The sequence below is a fragment of the Bombina bombina genome, chromosome 1 (genome assembly GCF_027579735.1).
Source record: "Bombina bombina isolate aBomBom1 chromosome 1, aBomBom1.pri, whole genome shotgun sequence".
In the NCBI taxonomy this organism is placed as follows: Eukaryota; Metazoa; Chordata; class Amphibia; order Anura; family Bombinatoridae; genus Bombina; species Bombina bombina.
In genome coordinates, this window is record NC_069499.1 from 1,048,905,333 (window position 1) to 1,048,928,746 (window position 23,414).

At 37.3% G+C, this 23,414-nt stretch overlaps 1 protein-coding gene across 2 annotated transcripts in view; it reads left to right on the top strand.

Moving 5' to 3' along the window:
* The window catches only part of PLTP (phospholipid transfer protein), a 222,918-nt gene that overhangs the window by 100,380 nt on the left and 99,124 nt on the right, over positions 1-23,414 (top strand). For both annotated transcript variants that reach the window (XM_053688919.1, XM_053688867.1), the window contains exons 6-10: positions 1,716-1,779; positions 7,050-7,113; positions 7,777-7,868; positions 11,406-11,582; positions 22,451-22,510. In XM_053688919.1, coding sequence (XP_053544894.1) covers positions 1,716-1,779; positions 7,050-7,113; positions 7,777-7,868; positions 11,406-11,582; positions 22,451-22,510 — 457 coding nt within the window. The remainder of the gene's footprint in view (positions 1-1,715; positions 1,780-7,049; positions 7,114-7,776; positions 7,869-11,405; positions 11,583-22,450; positions 22,511-23,414) is intronic.

A 23,414-nucleotide genomic window follows, 5' to 3' on the forward strand; every position in this document is an offset into this window, starting at 1 on the left:
TAGTTAATTGTATTTAATGTAATTGATTTAATTGTAGTGTAATTTTAGGTGTTTGTGTAAGACATGTAAAGGTTTTATTTTACAGGTAAATTTGTATTTATTTTAACTAGGTAGTTAGTAAATAGTTAATAACTATTTACTAACTATTCTACCTAGTTAAAATAAATACAAACTTAGCTGTGAAATAAAAATAAAACCTAAGATAGCTACAATGTAACTATTAGTTATATTTTATAGGTAAGGTTTATTTTATAGGTAAGTTTTTAGCTTTAAATAGGAATTATTTAGGTATTAATTGTAATTTTTATTTAGATTTATTTTAATTATGTTAAAGTTAGTGAGTGTTAGGGTTACGTTAGGGTTAGGTTTAGGGGTCAATAACTTTAGTATAGTGGTGGCGACGTTGGAGACGGCAGATTAGGAATTAATAAGTGTAGGTAGGTGGCGGCGATGTCGGGGGCGGCAGATTAGGGGTTAATAAGTGTAATGTAGGTGGCGGCGATGTCGGGGATGGCAGATTAGGGGTGTTTAGACTCTGGGTTTATGTTAGGGTATTAGGTGTAAACATAACTTTTCTTTCCCCATAGGAATCAATGGGGCTGCGTTACAGAGCTTTACGCTCCTTTATTGCAGGTGTTAGGTTTTTTATAGCCTGCTTTCCCCATTGATGTCTATGGGGAAATCGTGCACGAGCACGTAAAACCAGCTCAAAGCAGCGCTGGTATTTGTGTGCGGTATGGAGCTCAACGCTGCCATATTGCCTGCTAATGTCGGGTTTTTGCAAACCTGTAAATGCAGTGCTATAGGGAGGTGAGCGGTGGAAATAACTTGCAAGTTAGTACCGAGCTGGTCATAACGCAAAACTCCTAATCTAGCCGATCATTATTTATAGGTATGATTCTGTTATGTCTATTTTATGGACCTGTACTTTATGAAGGCTGGGTGGTTATCTTCCACCAAAACTGGTTTATTTAAATACCCAAGTTGTAAAACATGCATTTATACGATATAAAGTACGATTTTCAGATATTATCTCACCAAGTAAGTTTTATATACCCTCATAGCTGTTTCTAAAGTTTGTTCTATGACGGTAAAATGACTTATGATGTAAAGAACACTGATGGCTAACACATATCAACGATAAGAAGTGCGCTAAAAACAGGGGGAGTGAACAACCAGTTGTGAACTTGTGAGGCATTTCTACTTAAAGAACATGTATCTCCACTAAGGAGAGGTAGAGATGAGGCAGAATACTTCCTTACAGACTAGTTTATCAACCGCAACTAGTTATAACCTCTCCCTTTCTTTGCTATAGAGGGGAGGATTTTAAACTCATGGTTTTATCTCCACCATAACTCAAATGAGTATTGCTTTATATATATATATATTTATTTATTTCTATTAATTAACTTTGCTTTTTGATTTTGTGGAAAATGTTTTGTTAATCCTTTGTTTGTGAACTCAATCTAAGTCATAAAATGAACTTTTTTTGGTTTTGTGTCCCTTTAAATCTTCAATGCTGTAACTTCCTTCAGTGTATCATGTGAAGGGCTCCTGTGTTTGTATAATGTTCATATTTATAAGACCCATAAGTTATCCATCTCATTTAAACACCTCTTTCTAATTTATTCCTTTACCTCCATTGCTCGCTTTTGCTCATCTGATCCTCTGTCCAATCTTTGCCCTTTCTGATCAATTTCCTACTCTTATTGCAGGCGGGTGTATGAGTTTCTTGCAACATTCATAACTACAGGAATGAGATTTCTCTTGAACCAGCAGGTAGGCTGATATGTGTGTGGAGACCCCTTACAATGTACCCTCTTTGGATATCTTTTAATAGTAGTTATTTAATAACCAGCTAAAAATGCACTTTACCATGTAGGCCTCTGTGTAAGTATGTATCATGCTTTTAGGTTTATTTCCAGGCTAATGTATATGTAGAAAGACGGTGGGAGCTATAGCTGTACAGGCTTGCGTAACAGTTTTGGGCTAGATTACAAGTGGCATGCTAACATTTGCGCTCACATGATATAAGAATATCACAGGCGCATAAATGTATGCTTGTATTACAAGTTGAAAGTAAACGCGAGAGTGCAATTGCAGCGCGACTAAATACCTTGACAAAAGGGTTAGGGATAAAAAAAGTTGCACCAAACACAACATAAATACATTATACTATACTCTTACACTCATATAAACACTACCTGATACAATTATTAACATAAATATTAATACAATTTATTTATAAGGGTTCAAAGGTTAATGGTATATGGCCATGTATTTTGCTGCATGTATTATGTATAAATATTAATTCAATAATATTTAAATGGCAACATTACGAGTTTTTGTCAATAAGGCTTGCGGGGCTAACGAGCCTTTTTTTCCCACCGCTCCCTTAAGACAACGCTGGTATTACAGGTTTTTTTAAACCCGGCGTTAGCCACAAAAAGGTGAGCGTAGAGCAAAATTTAGCTCCACATCTCACCTCAATACCAGGGTTGCTTACGGTAGCGGTGAGCTGGCTAAATGTGCTCGTGCACGATTTGCCCATAGGAAACAATGGGGCTGAGCTGGCTGAAAAAAAACCTAACACCTGCAAAAAAGCAGTGTCCAGCTCCTAACGCAGCCCCATTGTTTCCTATAGGGAAAATAAATCTATGTCTACACCTAACACCCTAACATGAACCTCGAGTCTAAACACCCCTAATATTACACTTATTAACCCCTAATCTGCCGCCCCCGCTATCGCTGACACCTACATTATAATTATTAACCCCTAATCTGCCGTTCCGGACACCGCCGCCACCTACATTATACTTATGAACCCCTAATCTACTGCCCCCAACATCGCCGCCACCTACATTATAGTTATTAACCCCTAATCTGCCCCCCCAACGTCGCCACAACTATATTACATTTATTAACCCCTAATCTTCTGACCCCAACGTCGCCGCTACTATATTAAATTTATTAACCCCTAAACCTAAGTCTAACCCTAAATCTAACCCCCTAACTTAAATATAATTTAAATTAAACTAAATAAATTTAACATAATTAAATAAAGGAATCCTATTTAAAACTAAATACTTACCTATAAAATAAACCCTAAGCTAGCTACAATATAACTAATAGTTACATTGTAGCTATTTTAGGATTTATATTTATTTTACAGGCAACTTTGTATTTATTTTAACTAGGTACAATAGTTATTAAATAGTTATTAACTATTTAATAACTACCTAGCTAAAATAAGTACAAAATTACCTTTAAAATAAACCCTAACCTAAGTTACAATTACACCTAACACTACACTATCATTAAATAAATTACCTAAACTACCTACAATTAAATACAATTAAATTAAATAAACTAAATTACGAAGAAGAAAAAAGAATTACAAGAATTTTAAACTAATTACACCTAATCTAATCCCCCTAATAAAATAAAAAATCCCCCCAAAATAATAAAATGCCCTACCCTATACTAAATTACAAATAGCCCTTAAAGGGGCCTTTTGCGGGGCATTGCCCCAAAGTAATCAGCTCTTTCACCTGAAAAAAAAATATAATACACCCCCAACATTAAAACCCACCACCCACACACCCAACCCTACTCTAAAACCCACCCAATCCCCCCTTAAAAAAAACCTAACACTACCCCCCTAAAGATCTCCCTACCTTGAGCCGTCTTCACCCTGCTGGGCACAAGTGGACCTCCAGAGGGGCAGAAGTCTTCATCCGATCCGGGCAGAAGAGGTCCTCCAAGCGGCAGAAGTCTTCATCCAAGCGGCATCTTCTATCTTCATCCATCCGGAGCGGGTCCATCTTCAAGCCAGCCGACGCGGAGCCATCCTCCTCAAACGACGTCCTAACACTGAATGAAGGTTCCTTTAAATGACGTCATCCAAGATGGCGTCCCTTGAATTCCGATTGGCTGATAGGATTCTATCAGCCAATCGGAATTAAGGTAGGAAAAATCCTATTGGCTGATCCAATCAGCCAATAGGATTGAGCTTGAATTCTATTGCTGATTGGAACAGCCAATAGAATGCAAGCTCAATCCTATTGGCTGATCCAATCAGCCAATAGGATTGAACTTCAATCCTATTGGCTGATAGGATTCTATCAGCCAATCGGAATTAAGGTAGGAAAAATCCTATTGGCCAATCGGAATTCAAGGGATGCCATCTTGGAAGACGTAATTTAAAGGAACCTTCATTCAGTGTTAGGACGTCGTTTGAAGAGGATGGCTCCGCGTCGGCTGGCTTGAAGATGGACCTGCTCCGCTCCGGATGGATGAAGATAGAAGATGCCGCTTGGATGAAGACTTCTGCCGCTTGGAGGACCTCTTCTGCCCGGATTGGATGAAGACTTCTGCCCCTCTGGAGGTCCACTTGTGCCCGGCTGGGTGAAGACGGCTCAAGGTAGGGAGATCTTCAGGGGGTAGTGTTAGGTTTTTTTAAGGGGGGATTGGGTGGGTTTTAGAGTAGGGTTGGGTGTGTGGGTGGTGGGTTTTAATGTTGGGGGGAGTATTGTATTTTTTTAAGGTGAAAGAGCTTATTACTTTGGGGCAATGCCCCGCAAAAGGCCCTTTTAAGGGCTATTTGTAATTTAGTATAGGGTAGGGCATTTTATTATTTTGGGGGGATTTTTTATTTTATTAGGGGGATTAGATTAGGTGTAATTAGTTTAAAATTCTTGTAATTCTTTTTTTTCCTGTAATTTAGTGTTTGTTCTTTTTCGTAATTTAGTTTATTTAATTTAATTGTATTTAATTGTAGGTAGTATAGGTAATTTATTTAATGATAGTGTAGTGTTAGGTGTAATTGTAACTTAGGTTAGGGTTTATTTTACAGGTAATTTTGTACTTATTTTAGCTAGGTAGTTATTAAATAGTTAATAACTTTTTAATAACTATTGTACCTAGTTAAAATAAATACAAAGTTGCCTGTAAAATAAATATAAATCCTAAGATAGCTACAATGTAACTATTATCTTAGGGTTTATTTTATAGGTAAGTATTTAGTTTTAAATAGGATTCATTTAGTTAATTGTAGTAATTTTATTTCGTTTAATTTTAAATTATATTTAAGTTAGGGGGGGTTAGGGTTAGGTTTAGACTTAGGTTTAGGGGTTAATACCTTTAATATAGTAGTGGCGACGTTGGGGTGGCAGATTAGGGGTTAATAAATGTAAGTAGGTGTCGGCGATGTTAGGGGGGGCAGATTAGGGGTTAATAAAATTTAACTAGTGTTTGCGAGGCGGGAGTGCGGCGGTTTAGGGGTTAATATATTTATTACAGTGGCGGCGATATCCGGTCGGCAGATTAGGGGTTAATATATTTAAGTGTTTCCGATGTGGGGGGGGGGCTTGATTTAGGGGTTAATAGGTAGTTTATGGGTGTTAGTGTACTTTTTAGCACTTTAGTTAAGAGTTTTATGTTCCGGCATTAGCCCATAAAACTCTTAACTACTGACTTTTAAATGCGGTAGGAATCTTGACAGGAGAGGGTCTACCGCTTACTTCTTCCAAGACTCGTAATACCAGCGTTAGGCAAATCCCATTAAAAAGATAGGATACACAATTGACGTAAGGGGATTTGCGGTAGCTTCGAGTCACGGAAGAAAAGTGAGCGGTGAGCCTGTACCTGTCAGACTCGTAATACCAGCGTTAGGAAAAAAGCAGCGTTGGGATCTCTCAACGCTGCTTTTTAAGGCTAACGCCAAACTCGTAATCTAGGCAAAAGTGTTTTACTGCGTATTTACTGTAAATATTTAACATTAAAATGTTCTTCACATAACAGAAATGTTAATTGTATTTATATATATATATATATATATATATATATATATATATATATATATATATATACAGTATATATCATAATAAATACCTATATATCTATTCCTATAGATATATAGGTATAGATATATATTTAAGATTAGCATTTTCAGATATGTATATACTCATGCTCAAACTTTTTACTTTCAACATAAAATATGCTCGCTACCTGACGCGCGTAAAAGATTACTTCTAGCAGAAGCTTGGCGGGATCACTAAATAGCGTGCAACTTGTAATCTAGCCCCTAGTGTGTATTGAAAGGAGGTTTGATTTGCTATTTAAAATTCAACATGAAAAATGAAGACAGGGACATGATGTTATTTCAGATGTAGAAATATTAGTCAATGATTTAGGCAGTGAAAGGTTTAATTGAAGGTGAGACCAAAAATCTGCCACCAGCCATGAAGCTGACAAACAGCAGTGCCAGTAAGTGCTGTTCTATGGCAGTGCTTCCCTGCTACCTTGTGTTCGTACCGATCACTGCTGCTTCTACACAAACCTACCCCAGTTATAGCCTTCTGATAATACCATCACTTAACCCCTTCGCTGCCTTTGTTCTGACATGTCACAGTTGATATTTTAATAGGATTATGTGGCTCTAAAGAAGCTATCTATATGGAATATTTTTTTATTTTATTTTTTTATCATGAAGTAAGCATTTCTAGGTCTTGCAAGAGATCACAGGTTCCCTGTGAGTTAAGGAGTGTTGTTACTATTAATACTTTAAAAGTCTGCAGATGGAGAAATTAAATTTGGGAACATCACTCTTCAGGATTATTTTACCTTGCAATGTAAAGCATTAGCTTTTCACATCATTATGTTATTTTGTTACATGATGTTATGGATGTTATGTTATCGAAACTCCTATTTCTGTGCTTTATTTTTACAAGATCTAGTTGTACGTACCTTTAAACCCCTTGCCTCATAGACCATAAATGCTATATAAACTTGTTTAAAATCAGCTTGATACTTCTATTTAAACTGGATTCTTTGTAATGTTCCGCTATCAAATATAACTGTAACTTTTGCTTTCAGCTGTTATTAATGTTGTTTACTAGATCTCATCTTGAAACATTACTATTTTCTGTTTCTTTTGGGACAAAGATAAATAGATTAATATTAACAGATTTTATGATTATTAAATGATTGTTTATGTTATAATCAAACAAGTTGCCCCTTTTTCTTTGTACCTCTTGGAAATCTTATAGATCTGTCCAGCACTCAGACATGCGGGAATGGTTCTTCTGAACTCTCTACTGGATACAGTACCTGGTCAGTTATGTTCCTATAATCCAGAGGGCCCTGTTTGCTGTTTCTTAAAGGGCCATAATACCCAAATGTTTAAACACTTGAAAGTGATGCAGCAGAGCTGTAAAAAGCTGACTAGAAAATATCACCTAAACATCTCTATGTAAAAAAGAGAGATATTTTACCTCAAAATGTCCTAAGCATTCAAACCCCATTGCAAAGGACTTCTAAGCAACAAATCAGTATGTCTGTCCCGGGACAGCGGAAGGATTGAGCCTCGTGCACTCTCATTTTATTTCCCTATTCAGTGTAAGGAAGTTTACAATGAAATCTCATGAGAGTTAAGTCAAATCTCATGAGATCACAGTAAAAGAGTTCATGACCTCAGCACTGCTGATGCTGATTGGCTGCTGCTGTTCATTTCTTCATTTTTTTTTTACTTGCAGCTGGGCTGCAGCTGAGTATAACTTTTTAAACAGAACTTACTCTGCTGAGCTGAGGAAATTGTGAGGTAAAATATCTTCCTTTTTTACATAGAGATGCTCAGGTGATATTTTCCTGTCAGCCTTTAACAGTTATACTGCATCAGTTTCAAGTGATTTAGCATATGAGTATTATGTCCCTTTAACATGTGTCAAGTACATGATGCATTAACAAATGTAACTCTCTGTATGTTTATTTTTCTAGTGAGAAATGCCGTTGATGATTATATTGGGATTGATTATTCACTCCTTAATGATCCAGATGTGTCACAAGACAGTATGGACATGGACTTTAAGGCAGGGCCAGGGCTGGGGTTTGGTGGGCAATGGAAATAAATTGTTAAGTGATGCAATGTATGGTCATGATGGATGCTTGAGTGCCATAGTAAGGTGTCTGTATGTGTGTCATTTAGTGGTTAACTCTGGTGCTGCACAGTGTGTTTGTGCTGTAAATGTATATTACAGAGCAGTGTGTGTGTTTGTGCTGTAAATGTATATTACAGAGCAGTGTGTGTGTGTTTGTGCTATAAATGTATATTACAGAGCAGTGTATGTGTGTTTGTGCATAGATGTATATTACAGAACAGTTTGTGTGTTTGTGCATAGATGTATATTACAGAGCAGAGTGTGTGTTTGTGCATAGATGTATATTACAGAGCAGTGTGTGTGTGTGTTTGTGCTGTAAACGTATATTACAGAGCAGTGTGTGTGTTTGTGCATAGATTTATATTATAGAGCAGTGTATGTGTGTTAGTTTTCACAGATCTATGTTACAGAGCAGTGTATGTGTGTTTGTGCATAGATGTATATTACAGAGCAGTGTGTGTGTGTGTTTGTGCTGTAAATGTATATTACAGAGCAGTGTGTGTGTTTGTGCATAGATTTATATTACAGAGCAGTGTATGTGTGTTAGTTTTCACAGATCTATGTTACAGAGCAGTGTATGAGTGTTTGTGCATAGATGTATATTACAGAGCAGTGTGTGTGTTTATGCTGTAAATGTATATTACAAAGCAGTGTGTGTGTTTGTGCATAGATGTATATTACAGAGCAGTGTGTGTGTTTGTGTTGTGTATAGATGTATATTACAGAGCAGTGTGTGTGTGCTGTAAATGTATATTACAGAGCAGTGTTTGTGCTGTAATGTATATTACAGAGCAGTGTATGTGTGTTTGTGCTGTAAATGTATATTACAGAGCAGTGTGTGTGTGTTTGTGCATAGATGTATATTACAGAGCAGTGTGTGTGTGTGTGTGTGTGTTTGTGCATAGATGTATATTACAGAGCAGTGTGTGTGTGTTTGTGCATAGATGTATATTACAGAGCAGTGTGTGTGTTTGTGCTGTAAATGTATATTACCGAGCAGTGTGTGTGTTTATGCTGTAAATGTATATTACAGAGCAGTGTGTGTGTTTGTGCATAGATGTCTATTACAGAGCAGTGTGTGTGTTTGTGCTGTAAATGTATATTACAGAGCAGTGTTTGTGCATAGATGTATATTACAGAGCAGTGTGTGTGTGCTGTAAATGTATATTACAGAGCAGTGTTTGTGCTGTAAATGTATATTACAGAGCAGTGTTTGTGCTGTAAATGTATATTACAGAGCAGTGTGTGTTTGTGCATAGATGTATATTACACAGCAGTGTGTGTGTGTGTTTGTGCATAGATGTATATTACAGAGCAGTGTGTGTGTTTGTGCTGTAAATGTATATTACAGAGCAGTGTGTGTGTTTGTGCTGTAAATGTATATTACAGAGCAGTGTATGTGTGTTTGTGCATAGATGTATATTACAGAGCAGTGTGTGTGTGTTTGTGCATAGATGAATATTACAGAGCAGTGTGTGTGTTTGTGCTGTAAATGTATATTACCGAGCAGTGTGTGTGTTTATGCTGTAAATGTATATTACAGAGCAGTGTGTGTGTTTGTGCATAGATGTCTATTACAGAGCAGTGTGTGTGTTTGTGCTGTAAATGTATATTACAGAGCAGTGTTTGTGCATAGATGTATATTACAGAGCAGTGTGTGTGTGCTGTAAATGTATATTACAGAGCAGTGTTTGTGCTGTAAATGTATATTACAGAGCAGTGTTTGTGCTGTAAATGTATATTACAGAGCAGTGTGTGTTTGTGCATAGATGTATATTACACAGCAGTGTGTGTGTGTGTTTGTGCATAGATGTATATTACAGAGCAGTGTGTGTGTTTGTGCTGTAAATGTATATTACAGAGCAGTGTGTGTGTTTGTGCTGTAAATGTATATTACAGAGCAGTGTATGTGTGTTTGTGCATAGATGTATATTACAGAGCAGTGTGTGTGTGTTTGTGCATAGATGAATATTACAGAGCAGTGTGTGTGTTTGTGCTGTAAATGTATATTACAGAGCAGTGTGTGTGTTTGTGCATAGATGTATATTACAGAGCAGTGTGTGTGTTTGTGCATAGATGTATATTACAGAGCAGTGTATGTGTGTTTGTGCATAGATGTATATTACAGAACAGTGTATGTGTGTTTGTGCATAGATTTATATTACAGAGCAGTGTATTTGTGTTTGTGCATAGATGTATATTACAGAGCAGTGTGTGTGTTTGTGCATAGATGTATATTACAGAGCAGTGTGTGTGTGTTTGTGCATAGATGTATATTACAGAGCAGTGTGTGTGTTTGTGCATAGATGTATATTACAGAGCAGTGTGTGTGTTAGTGCATAGATGTATATTACAGAACAGTGTATGTGTGTTTGTGCATAGATGTATATTACAGAGCAGTGTATGTGTGTTTGTGCATAGATGTATATTACAGAGCAGTGTATGTGTGTTTGTGCATAGATGTATATTACAGAGCAGTGTATGTGTGTTTGTGCATAGATGTATATTACAGAGCAGTGTGTGTGTTTGTGCATAGATCTATATTACAGAGCAGTGTATGTGTGTTAGTTTTCACAGATCTATATTACAGAGCAGTGTATGTGTGTTTGTGCATTGATCTATATTACAGAGCAGTGTACGTGTGTTTGTGCATAGATGTATATTATAGAGCAGTGTATGTGTGTTTATGAAGAGATGTATATTACAGAGCAGTGTATGTGTGTTTGTGCATAGATCTATATGACAGAGCAGTGTATGGGGCCCATTTATCAAGCTCCGAACGGAGCTTGAAGGGCCGTGTTTCTGGCGAGTCTTCAGACTCGCCAGAAACACCAGTTATGAAGCAGCGGTCTAAAGACCGCTGCTCCATAACCCTTTCCGTCTGCTCTGATGAGGCGGACAGGAATCGCCGGAAATCAACCCTATCGAGTATGATCGGGTTGATTGACACCTCCCTGCTGGTGGCCGATTGGCCGCGAGTCAACAGGGGCCGGCGCTGCACCAGCAGCTCTTGTGAGCTGCTGGTGCAATGTTAAATGCGGAGAGCGTATTGCTCTCCGCATTCAGTGAGGTCTTGCGGACCTGATCCGCACTGTCGGATCAGGTCCGCAAGACCTTTGATAAATAGGTCCCTATGTGTGTTTGTGCATAGATGTACATTACAGAGCAGTGTATGTGTGTTTGTGCATAGATCTATATTACAGAGCAGTGTACGTGCATTTGTGCATAGCTCTATATTACAGAGCAGTGTGTGTGTGTGTGTGTGTGTGTGTGTTTTCACAGATCTATGTTACAGAGAAATGCTTATGCACAGATGTATATTACAGAGCATTGTTTGGGCACAGATCTATATTACAAAGTAGTGTGTTTGTGCTATGAATGTGCGTTTGTGTACTACAGAACAGTATGTGCAGCGAGCTGTGTGATTATAGCTGGTCCTGTATTCTTACTGTGTTCCTTCTTTTGTAGGGTATGTTCTTCCCGCTAGATTCACCAAATGTTTCAATCCCCAACATATCACCCCCACTGCACATAAAGCAGCAGGAGCGCATGGTGTACATAGCTCTTTCAGAGTACTTTTTTGACTCTGCTATGTATGCTTATTACAAGTCGGATGTGCTCAGTATTGAAATCACAGGTGACAAGGTGAGTGCAGTAGTGTCTTGCTCATCATAGAAACACATTACAAAATGAGAGGATTCAAAAAAGTATCATAATAAGTAAAGCAAAATGAATGTAATAGGAATGTAATGCTAGGTACCAAATGTTCCGATTAGACTAGAAGTGAGAAAATAAATGAAAATATAGAGGGAGCATCCAGCTAGGACACAAATAGAGCAGACATTTTCATTGCTTAGGTTGGATGATTGTAGAAAACTTGAATCCAACTAATTAATTGTAAAAGGAATTACGTTAAAAAGTATTAGTCATTTTTTCTTTTGCTTTGTATCTTTTCTTTCCAGAATGTTTGGTGAAAATGTCTAACAATACCTCGCTGAAAAGCTTGTGATAAGCAGATCTTATAATTTTCTTGTGCTTCACTAGAATTTCCTGAGAATTGTTAAAGGGATACCAAACCCAATTTTTTCCTTATATGAATCAGAGCATGCAATTTTTTTTTTTTTTTTTTTTTTTTTTAACCATTTATTTATATCCAGCAATGAGTACAAGTTCCATGAAAACAAAAGAAAGCAATAACAGTCAAATCAAGATTGCATATTACCCATCATATACATAATTGGTTACATTTCTTTACATCAAGTTCATTATCTATATTAGTATTTTTCTGTTCTAAGACACATTGTTTCTTTAGGTGATCCCTGATTTCAGCAATAGTTGGTACCGACCTCAGTTTCCATTTTTTGCCTATCAGATACCTGGTAGCTAAAATAGATAGATTAACTAATTTCTCATTAGGCTGTCGCCCATCTTCAAGTTTTAGACAAAATATAATCTGGAACAATGAAAGGACTATTTGCTCAATTTTAAGTTTATTCTTAAGCCAATATTCCAACTTACTCCATAAATTTCTCAATTTAGGGCATTGCCAGAACATATGGATTAAATCCGCAGCTAAATAAGAGCATTTAGGGCATTTATTAAATTCCTGATTTCGGACTCTGAGGCCTCTTTCTGGGGTGAAGTATGCCCTGTGCAAAAGTTTCAAATGAGCATCTCGCCAATTGGAGGAAAGTGTCGTTTTTATTACTTTGTTCACTGAAAGTTGAATAGTTTTAGAATCAATATTACTATGTGAAATTAAAGCGCTCCAGGTCCGGGCCAACTTCTCCAATATAGGGGTAGCCCTGTTAAGGCTCAGTGTATAATAGCACGTGGCAATGGACATAGAAGAATTTTTAATTATTGTTAGCCAGGTTTCTAAACTACCCAAGGTCCAATTCCAACCATTCTTATGTATGAGCTCTGCAATATAATGTCTTATCTGTCAGTATGCATAGAAATCTTTGTTTAATAAATTAAATTCAATCCACAATTCCTCTAAAGATTTAACACATTTTCTCTCCTGGTTAATTAGATAAATAACTCTATCCAGCCCATTGTTGTGCCATCTATTAAAAACAACTGAGTCCAGACCTGGTTGAAACTTCGGATTTCTAATTAGGGGGAGGTATTTTGATACCATAGGGCATATTGAAAGAGATTTAAATAGTTTAGACCATGCTTTGAGCGGGTTCAAAATGAATTTGAGTTCCTTTATGCTTATTGGGAGATCTTTGGGTTCCATGTGCGCCAGGGCTATTGGAGAATATGGTTCACATATATTGAGTTCAAGATCATTGTTTAAGACATAATTCTTGGTAGTAAACCAATCAGCTATTATGCGAGCTAAAAAACAGAGATTATAAGATCTTAAATTTGGCAATGCCAAACCTCCCGATTCTCTTGGAGCTGTTAATTTAGAGAAGGCTATCTTGGATCTTTTCCCCTGCCATATAAATTGCCCAATTGATGAGTTCAAGGAGCGAATATCTTTCTCAAATAAGATTAGTGGGACATTCTGTAAGATATAAAGCAGCTTTGGTAGGAGTACCATTTTGAATAGAGTTGATCTGCCAGATATTGCAAGTGGTAAATTTTGCCAGGCCTTAAGCCTTTCTTTGATAAATCCTAACATTGGGGATATGTTTACCTTATAAAGATCTTTTAGGTTAATTGGTATTTTAATTCCCAAGTATTTCATTGAGTCTGATACCACTCTGAAGGGTAAATCTGTCTTGCTAGTCGTATTTTTCCTAAGCCATATTAGTTCAGATTTTGTAGCATTTACTTTGTATCCTGAGAATACCCCAAAATAGTCGGTAATCTGCAGGAGTTTTGGAATGTTTTTTGCTGTATTAGATAAATATATAAGTAGGTCATCCGCATATAATCCGACTTTTATTTAATGCCTTCTGATTTTTATACCCTCCAATGAGTTCCTAATCCTAATTGCTAAGGGTTCTATGGCCAAGTCAAAAAGGAGCGGGGAGAGAGGACAGCCCTGACGAGTGCTCCTCTTTAATGCAATTGAGGGGGAGATGTCATTGTTAATAATCAAGCTTGTAGAGGAGTGACTATATAGGTTCTCTACTAATTTAGGGAAATTACCTTCAATCCCAAACCTTGCTAAAGAAAAGATTAAATGTTTATGGATTACTAAGTCAAAAGCTTTTTCCGCATCAATTGACAAAATGGCCAAGTCCGGGGAGTCCTCTCCCCCCGCCCTCTGTGGAGACTCTCCCTGAATATATTCCATAGTCACAAGTAACTTCCTAATCTTTGCTGACGAATTGCGATTTTTAAGAAAGCCAGCTTGGTCCGGATGGATTACTGTAGATAAAATGGGCTGAAGTCTTGTTGCTAAAATGGAAGAGAGAATTTTATAATCTGAATTTAACAATGCAATTAGTCTATATGACTCTTTACATGTAGGATCCTTCCCCTCTTTTAGAATCAGAGTGGTGAGTGAAGAAGCAAAGGAGGACGTAGACTGTTTGTGATTAATAAAAATGTCATTATACAGATTAGCTGTACGATAAGATTTTATAAAATTCATTGGGCAATCCATCCGGTCCAGCTGCCTTATTCAAGGAAAGTTTAGTGATTATTTTTTCAATTTCTTCCTTAGTAATAGGAGCATTAAGTCTAGCAACCTCTTCAGAGGTAACCCTAGGAAAGATCATTTTACTATAGAATTCAGTCGCTTTGTCTATGTCAAACTTTGTATTGGTGTAAAGTTGTTGATAGTATTGGTGAAGCGTAGTTGTAATTTCATCAGATTTAGATAAATATTTCCCATTATGCTGTATTTTATCAATATTGGATTTTTTATTCTCATTCTTAATTAATTTAGATAACATTTTACCAAATTTATGCAATTTAGCTTGCAATCTAAGCTCGCTGTGTGTTTCCTGAGTTAAATAAAAGGTATCTCTCGCAGCTTTAGCTCGTATATACCTTGCCCAGTTTAGAGGAGATCTTTCCAGTAAATAGTGATTATAAGAGTTAATCACCGAGTTATAGACTTCCTTTTCTCTTGCTTTTTTTCTCTTATTTTGAATAATGGAATATGCGGTAATTTCTCCTCTGAGGACTGCTTTAGCAGTTTCCCAGAAGATATCTGTACGTTCCACATAGTTAATATTAAATTGAGCATATTCCTTAAATTTATTCCTGAGCCACTGTTTGAACTTCAGATCAGTGAAAAGATAATAAGGAAAATAAAATCGCAAGGTCTTTGGTCTAGTTTGAGCCAAATTAAATTCAAGAGAAACAGGCCCATGGTCTGACAAAAAAATTGGCATTATTTCAGACTTAATCATTGTGGAGCTCAAGTGATCACTGATTAAAAACAGATCAATCCGAGATAAAGTTTTATGAGCCTTAGATAGGCAAGTAAAGTCCTGGGTGTCAGGGTTCTGGTATCTCCAAATGTCTCGCAAAGAAAGAATCTGTTTAATATTCTTAATTATTTTAAAATCAAGATTATCCTTCTTCTGTTTCAAGAGCTTAGTGTCCTTTCTAAGTCTGTCTATAGGACATTGGGGGGCCATATTAAAGTCCCCCCCAAAATTAGATGGCCTTCCACACTAGAAAGGAGTTTAGTTTGCAATGAATCCCAAAATTCAGGATCAGTTTTATTCGGGCCATAAACATTACAAATTGTGTATTTTGCCTGACCTATTTTCACTTTAACTACGACATACCTCCCCCCCGGGGTCGGCCTCAGAGTGTAGAATTTCCGCTTGGATTCTTTTACCTATGAGTAGTGCAACTCCTCTTTTCTTCCCTACACTCGGTGCTGCATAGACTTCTTTTACCCAGGACGATTTTAATTTTAAGGACTCCTCTAAATTTAAATGAGTTTCCTGTATTAGACCAATATCTGTCTGGGCTTTCCGCAAATGTGATAAAATTGCCTTACGTTTAATGGGAGAGGAGATTCCCCCTACATTCCAAGATAGAATTTTAAAATTATCAGATTTATACGTCATGTTTCTCTAAATATAAGGGGAGAATAGATAGAATTGGGGACATAAGAGGGATGAGAGAACCGGGCGGAAATAAAGAAAAGGAAAAAAAAAAAATGGGAAGGGGGGGGAACGGAGAGAGGGGGGATTCCAATTCACCATTATTATGGTTGCCATCACCATACATCTGTCTACCTGAAATGGTAAATTGTAAGCTATGTTTATGTATCTAGGGTCTTAAAAAGATTTTCCGCAATTTGAAGATCCTCAGTAATATGTGTTGTCCCCTTTATTACCACTTTCAATTTTGAGGGATAAATCAGGGCCGCCCTGTACCCTTGTTGAATAAATTTAGAACAGATCGGGGCCAGCTCTCTTCTTTTTAAGGCTGAATCTGCCGCAAAGTCCTGAAAAATCATAATTCTATTGTCTTCTATTGTAATTGGTTGATTCTTACGAAAATACTGCAGTAAGAGATCTTTATCTTTATAATTAAGTAATCTTGCAATTAAAGGTCGAGGTCTACTGCTATTATTACTGTCTAAGCGTGGAGGGCCTATTCTGTGGGCTCTTTCGACTATGATCGATGGATGTGTAGAAGGAATTTTTAGAGCCTTAGTGAGTGTGTCAGATATAAAGGTATCAAGATTTTCAAATTTTTTAGTTTCAGGGAGGCCAATTATTCTTAAATTATTCCGTCTAGAACGGTTTTCAAGGTCCTCTACCCTGTCCATCAATCTTTGTATTGTTTTAGCTGAGGTCTCAATTTTGGTGCTATGTATAATTGCTTGATCCTCCAGGTCCGAGACCCTCTGTTCTGCTTCTTGCAGTCTACTCGAGAACTGCCTCACTTCTTGAGTTAAAGAAGAGATATCTTGCTTAATTTCAGTTTTAAGTAATTCAAATTTAGGGGCTAATGCCTCCGAAATATTAGTCACTAGAGTCTGCATATTAAAATTTTCAGGTATTGCTGTCGCATTGATGGGATTTATTTGTTCAGCAAGTGGGTCCAGCGCACTCTTAAGTTTCCTGTCTCTATGCCTTCCTGTCATACTTGGGGAAGGGATTTTAGGGGAGTTAGAAAGGAATTTATCCATGTACCGCGTGAGTGTGTATAAAAATTAAGTGCTATACAAAATAGTGAGGGAAAAAAAAAAGGGGAGTGAGTTGTGAGTGATAAAATTGGTTGTGAGGGGAAGTGAGGTTATGCCAGTGAGGGGGAAGTGAAGGGGTGGGGGGGTGTCAGAGGGCTACAAGAGCCCAAAAGTGCGAGGAGCGCAAGGCCCGTTGGAGTTGTGATATATAGTGTATACGAGGGTTGACTAAATTATAATTTACGTGAACCAGAGGGAGATGAGAAAAAAAAGAAAACAAACTTTTATTATAGTTTATAGTGAACAGTGAGAAAAAAAATTTATTTCGGCAACAAGGGACTATCCCTCTCCAAGTCACCTGAATCGAAGCTACGCTTCTTTCTAGTATTTAGTTTACAGTAGTATTAGACCTCTAATAGAGTTAACCAGCAGTCCTAGTTCTTTACCAGGGCAGTTAGTTATTCTTTCGAGGGAGAGGGTATCCAGACAATTTTAAATTCCTATCCCTCGTGCCCTAAAAATTAGGGGTTCCTACTCTTGGGAATTCAAGAAGGGGGCAACACTTTTTACAATTTAGATAAGATTTCAGGTATATCTTATTTCAGCCCAGAATTGTATTCGGGGCTCAGAGGAAAAAATGAGAATGAAGGAAAGAGGGAAAAAAAAAAAAGGGGGGGGGGATTTGTACAAAATTTCAGCGGAGTCTCAGTTGTGTACTACGCACTTATAGTATGCCTAGTGATATTTCTTCAAAGCCTTCAGCCTATTAAGGTGTGCGCCTGGAAGGTTATATCTTTCTCTGGTGTGTGTGAGGAAGAAATCAGTATGAAATCTTTTTCTCCTCTCTACATAAAGTATCAGATTCCAAACCTAATAAAAACAAACTATATTTATGAAACAGTCAGTTTAACTGCATGTTTTCAATTTTGAACACTGACACAATATGTAGAGAAAAAAAAGAGGAGTAATCTTCAAGGATATGTCAGGATTCCTACATTTTGTTGAGAACAAAGGGGGGGGGGGCAATTTAATACCCCTGAATTTTACCAGAGCTAATAAAGGGTTACCTAAGCAAGTACCTTAACTTCTAGAAAATTGTGTCTGAGATATAAACTAAAAATGGGTTTACTTATTTGGGGAAATGTATGTCAGATAGAAAGGGGGCTATGTATGGCTTCCTCAGACTTATTGAATGTTTGCAACTTTAACCTTTAATTAGCACACCTAATCTCAGTAACAGCTGCGCCCACTTATATTCCCCCAAATGACTTTAGTTATTTAATCTATATTTTTCTGACTGCCCAAAGTGTTTTTATGTATTTGAGCCCAAGTCCTTGGAAACATAAGAAAGTCTAGGGTCTAATAGTTCATACAATATAATAATGATTTTTCAGAATTCACCTTACTCCTTTAGCCCAAAAAAACACAAAAAACAAACACAAAACAAAAAAAAAAGGCTATGATTTTAAAGCATCCAGGCAATAACCATCTGATGTGGGGAATGTAATGTATAAATCTGCAGTAGAAAAGAAACAATATTAACATATACGAGATACAATGTAACCATTTAGACTTAATTCTTATGTAACTACTGTATCAGAAGAGGAGCTATTTGGATAAAGTACACAGAGTACAAAATTTTGGGGGAAACAATATAGTAGCAGAAATGTCCTGTTGTTCCTTTTTCTTCTTCAGGTATTATTAACCCTTAAGATACTCTTAACTTTTGTGTATGCTGCAGGTATAAGGGTTTAATGATCCCATAGCAGTCAGAGTGTTATTTCACTGTAAAAACGTAGCCTCCGTAGCCTTTTAGACTGATCAGTTACAGCCCTTTGTACCCAAAATTTATTTCTCCTTACTTTTCTCCTTTTCCTTGGTCTTTACTTAAAGTCTTCCTCCGGGTTCTTCCCTTTATTGAATTTAATATTACCAAGCAGTATATGGAGGATCAAAGCAGTTTAGAAAAAGAAAGACTCACCCTTTCTCCTGCAGCCTAACCGCCCGCCGTGTCCATCCGCGGCGTTGTGAGTTCCAGCCCAGGATCAGAAGGCTCCGTCCGATGGAAGACCATCCACAGCTCCTCTCCGCTCTGCTGCCCCTGTGATAGAGTAAGATCGGCTCCCCCCGCGCAACAACAGTGGGATAGCACCCTGGATAGCGCTTGCTAATTAGTGGCTACATTTAGACACCAATCAGCAAGCGCTACCCAAGTGCTGAACCTAAAATGGGCTGGCTCCTAAGCTTACATTCATGCTTTTCAAATAAAGAGACCAAGAGAACAAAGAAAAGTTGATAATAGGAGTAAACTAGAAAGTTGCTTAAAATTGCTTGCTCTATCTAAATCATGAAATAAAAAATTGGATTAAGTATCCCTTAAACTAACTTGAGCAAACTGAAATGACAGATAAATATTGAAAAATGTATGTGGGAGTTGTCTTTATTGGCCAGTAAGCATAATAGCAAGTACACAATTTTAATATCTTGCAGGTTTTATTCATATTATAGTAAATTATATTGTATTTGGTAGAATTGCCCTCAGTATATATAGCAGTTCATTTGCTCTCATCTTTCCTTTTATGCTGTGCCTTAGACATCTCAGGTCACATAACGCTCATGCTGGAGCAGCCATGTTTGTTTCTCTTGCTGCAGTGTCATTTTGTCACTAAGCAGACTGGGCGCCATGTACTAAGCTACGAAGTGACCGTCCGTCTGTATTTCCGCGTCAAAATTCGCTCACGATCTGCATCTCGTATTTACCAATCTGCGATCGAATAGAAAAACCACTATTTTTCACCAGCTATCGTAATTTTACGCAACTGATCGTTCCTAAGCCTTTTTCCACTTACTACATGTTCGATCGCACGTAAATTCGCTTTCATCGGAAATTATGAATGTTACAACTAATCCGCCCGCTCCAACTCTCACTGTAACTTTGCGTGATTTGCTTCGCGACCATTTAGGTAGCGAATACAATAGAAAACTATAGGGGGTATCAACCTGACGCCAGGTTGAAGTACTTAAATGAAAGGACTAGACTACTATTGTATCATTATTGGTTTTTGGATCACTGAATGAAGATGGAGACACTTTTACACATGTTTCTTTTCCGATTGATTCAATTACGAGGAAGAAGGGCTATACAGGCACCGGTTGACAACAATGGATTGCAAAGAAGGAGAGGTAGAAGAATCAGAGTCCCTAGAGTTTTCCTTCCACGTATGGGTTTGAAAGGCATTTCTGATCGGGAGATTATCCAGAGATTCCGTTTGGACAGAGAAGCTATTATGGAACTTTATAATGAAATAGCAGAATACCTTGAGCCTATGACAGCGCGTTCACAAGCCATACCCGGACTATTAAAACCGGCAGCCTTACATTTTTTTGCCACCGGTTCATTCCAAGCTGTGTCTAGCGTTATAATTGGCATCAGCCAGTCTGCTTTTTCGAGGCACTTAACCAAAGTAATTGATGCATTGATGGTTGTCTTTCCAAGGTACGTGTGCCTTCCATCAACTCCTGAAGATTGTCAATCTGTGAAGTCGAATTTTTATAGAATGTCCGGAATGCCCAATGTCCTTGGAGCCATCGATTGCACCCATGTTGCAGTCAAACCATCACGAGAATGTGAGGAAGTTTTCAGGAACCGAAAACAGTACCATTCCCTCAATGTTCAGATGGTGGGTGACCATAACATGAAAATAATCAGTGTCCGTTCTAACTTCCCTGGATGCTCTCTTTATGAATGCTCTCTTTATGAATCATGAATGCATAATTTTTGGTCCACTGGAACTTTAAATAAATAGATACAGAGAGAAGTAATCAAATTAATAAATCAATTTTAAAGGGACAGTAAACCAAAAATTTTTCAATCATGATTCTGTTACAGAATACAATTTTATAATACATTAACGTAAGAGACACATTTTTGGTGCAGACAATTAAACAATATAAATATTAATTTGGAGATTAATTTATAATTACCTCGAATATCGCTATCACAGTCATCGGTTATTCCCTCAATGACCTCCATGCCAAGCCTCTGTAAAACTTTTCTTTCAAAGTCGGTCAAATCTGCAACATAAGGTTGTCCGCCTCCAGTACCTCGTGCATATTGCTTTTCTTTGGCAATTTTGGCTTTAGTTTGACGCTTTATATCGTTGAACCTTTTTTTGCAGGAGTCGATATCTTTTTTTAGTTGGTCCTTGAGCACTCACAGCGTCACTAAATTTTTTCCCAAATAAACTTCTTATGAGCATCGGGGGTTTGCTTGACTTGACTACCATAAATATTGTCATAATATTAGAGTACTAGATCAACAAGTACAACATTCGGTTGATGAGAGAAATTAGGGTTGCAAGTCTTCTTAGAAGTAGCTTAATCTCCGGAGCAAGCCATCTTCTCAAAGTGAATACCGAAAAGTAAATAAACAATATTCTAAGATTTCTGGGAAAATGCACATTCTTATACATGTCAGCAGCCAGACGTTGCCGCTTGTCTGACGATTATGACACCTAGATGGTCACGTGGGGGAAGAACTAAACCAATTAGGTCGCAGACTGCTTCGTAACTTTGCTCTTTCGTGCCAAACGAAGCTTCAAAGTTATCAATAATCCGATTGTCTTCGAGACTCAATAGATGCAAAATTTTACGGCTTGGTTTTTAGTACATTCATGTAACTAAGTTCTATCCGCATGGTGTAAATGCCGGCGGGTTAATTCGATACGGTCTGTGCGAAAAATTTGACGCCTTTAGTACATGGCGCCCTCTGCCTTTTCTTATCTTATAAGTGATGGTGGTAACTGCAGATGTAGTTATTTATGAATCAGAATTTTTTTCTTATATGTTTGGATGTTTCTTCCCTAAACTTTAGACCAATCCTCCAATTTTTGTATATCACTTCTCATTTTGTCAACCCCCCGTAACATCTAATTTATTGCAAAGTATAATTTTAATTTTGCCATTACTACTTCTTAAAAGGGATAGTAGAGTCTATAATTTCTTTGAGGAGGGGGGGGGGGGGGCAGAAAATGTGTTTTTGTCAGTGTAGCCAAAATTCCTAGAGCTGGCCCTCAAAATCAAGTATACGGAGAACACTACAGCTTGATTTCCTTTGGTTAAAAATGCTATTAATGCAGGGTGCTCCCTTGTGCCCTATGAAATTCAGCATTCCATAGAGCTTTATTACTTCTGTGGGAGTCCGCTCTCAGCACCCTGGAACTTCCAGGTTCAGTCTCTTTTCTTAGAGAATTGCCAAATGAAGGTCTGCTAGATGATTTTATTCTTTTCTGTTGAATTATGAGACCAGTTAGAGCATTAACTCTTGAAGACTCAGTGGCCTTATACCACATATTAAATTATGAGAATGGTGATTAAGTGTTTTAATTAAACAATGTTGGATTTGTGTTTTATACATACATTATATCACTAGTTTTTCATTTCTCTTTAGATGCCCAAAGACCTAGAAGTTTTGTTGCGTACCTCATACTTTGGAAGCCTTATGCTACTGGTAAGAATTTGCTTGATGTATAACAATGTTTTCTCTGTATAACCAACATATTTCTCTAGCCAGTGCAGGGGAAAAGATGGTCAACAGGTGATGAAAAATTGATGAGGGAAAATGAAATGGCAAAAATGCTGAGAGGTGGTTGAGGATACCAGATCTTAGAATACTTCAATAGTCAGTGGAAAATGGATGCATTTTGACAGTGTTTTGATATGATTTTTGAAGGAGAGTTAGAGTGATTCCTAAGCAGTGGGCTTGGCAAGCAAATGTTATAGTATTATTGTCAGTAGTTTGGGAGACAACAGATGTAGTAGCAGAATGTCTATGAAAAGAAGATTAGATGATGGTTTTTGAATTTTAAATTTTAGATAGTGGTTTAACATCCAGAGGGAGATGACAGAAAGGTAGGAGGGGACCAAAAACTGGGCTTTGGTGACACCAACTGACAAAGGAGAAGAGATAGAACTGCAGAAGGGGACACTGAAGGAATTAAATAGGTAGGAGGATCAACAGGAGAGGGCTGTGTCACAAAGACCACATAGATTAGAATGTCTAGATGTAAAACAGTAGTAACCAAGGCAGTTACCAAAAGTAAAGCAAAGATAAAGATGTGAGTTAGAACAAAGTAACATATTCAAGTGGACATTTTAGCACATTAGTAATTGGAGAAAACGAGGATGGAGAATATGTGGTGGCATCTGGAAGGTGAGACTTGATGTGATTTTCTGACTTATGGTATTAATAGTGTTTTAAAACTATATGGTAGGGTTCTGAAAAGTATTGGTCGATTGAAGCCTAAGAGTGGATAGGATTTTTTTTATGAGGTGAAGAGGCACAGCCATTTAGATGATACATTAGAGATGAGAAAATTAGATATTTGTAAATAGATAGCATTGCTGTAAGAGAA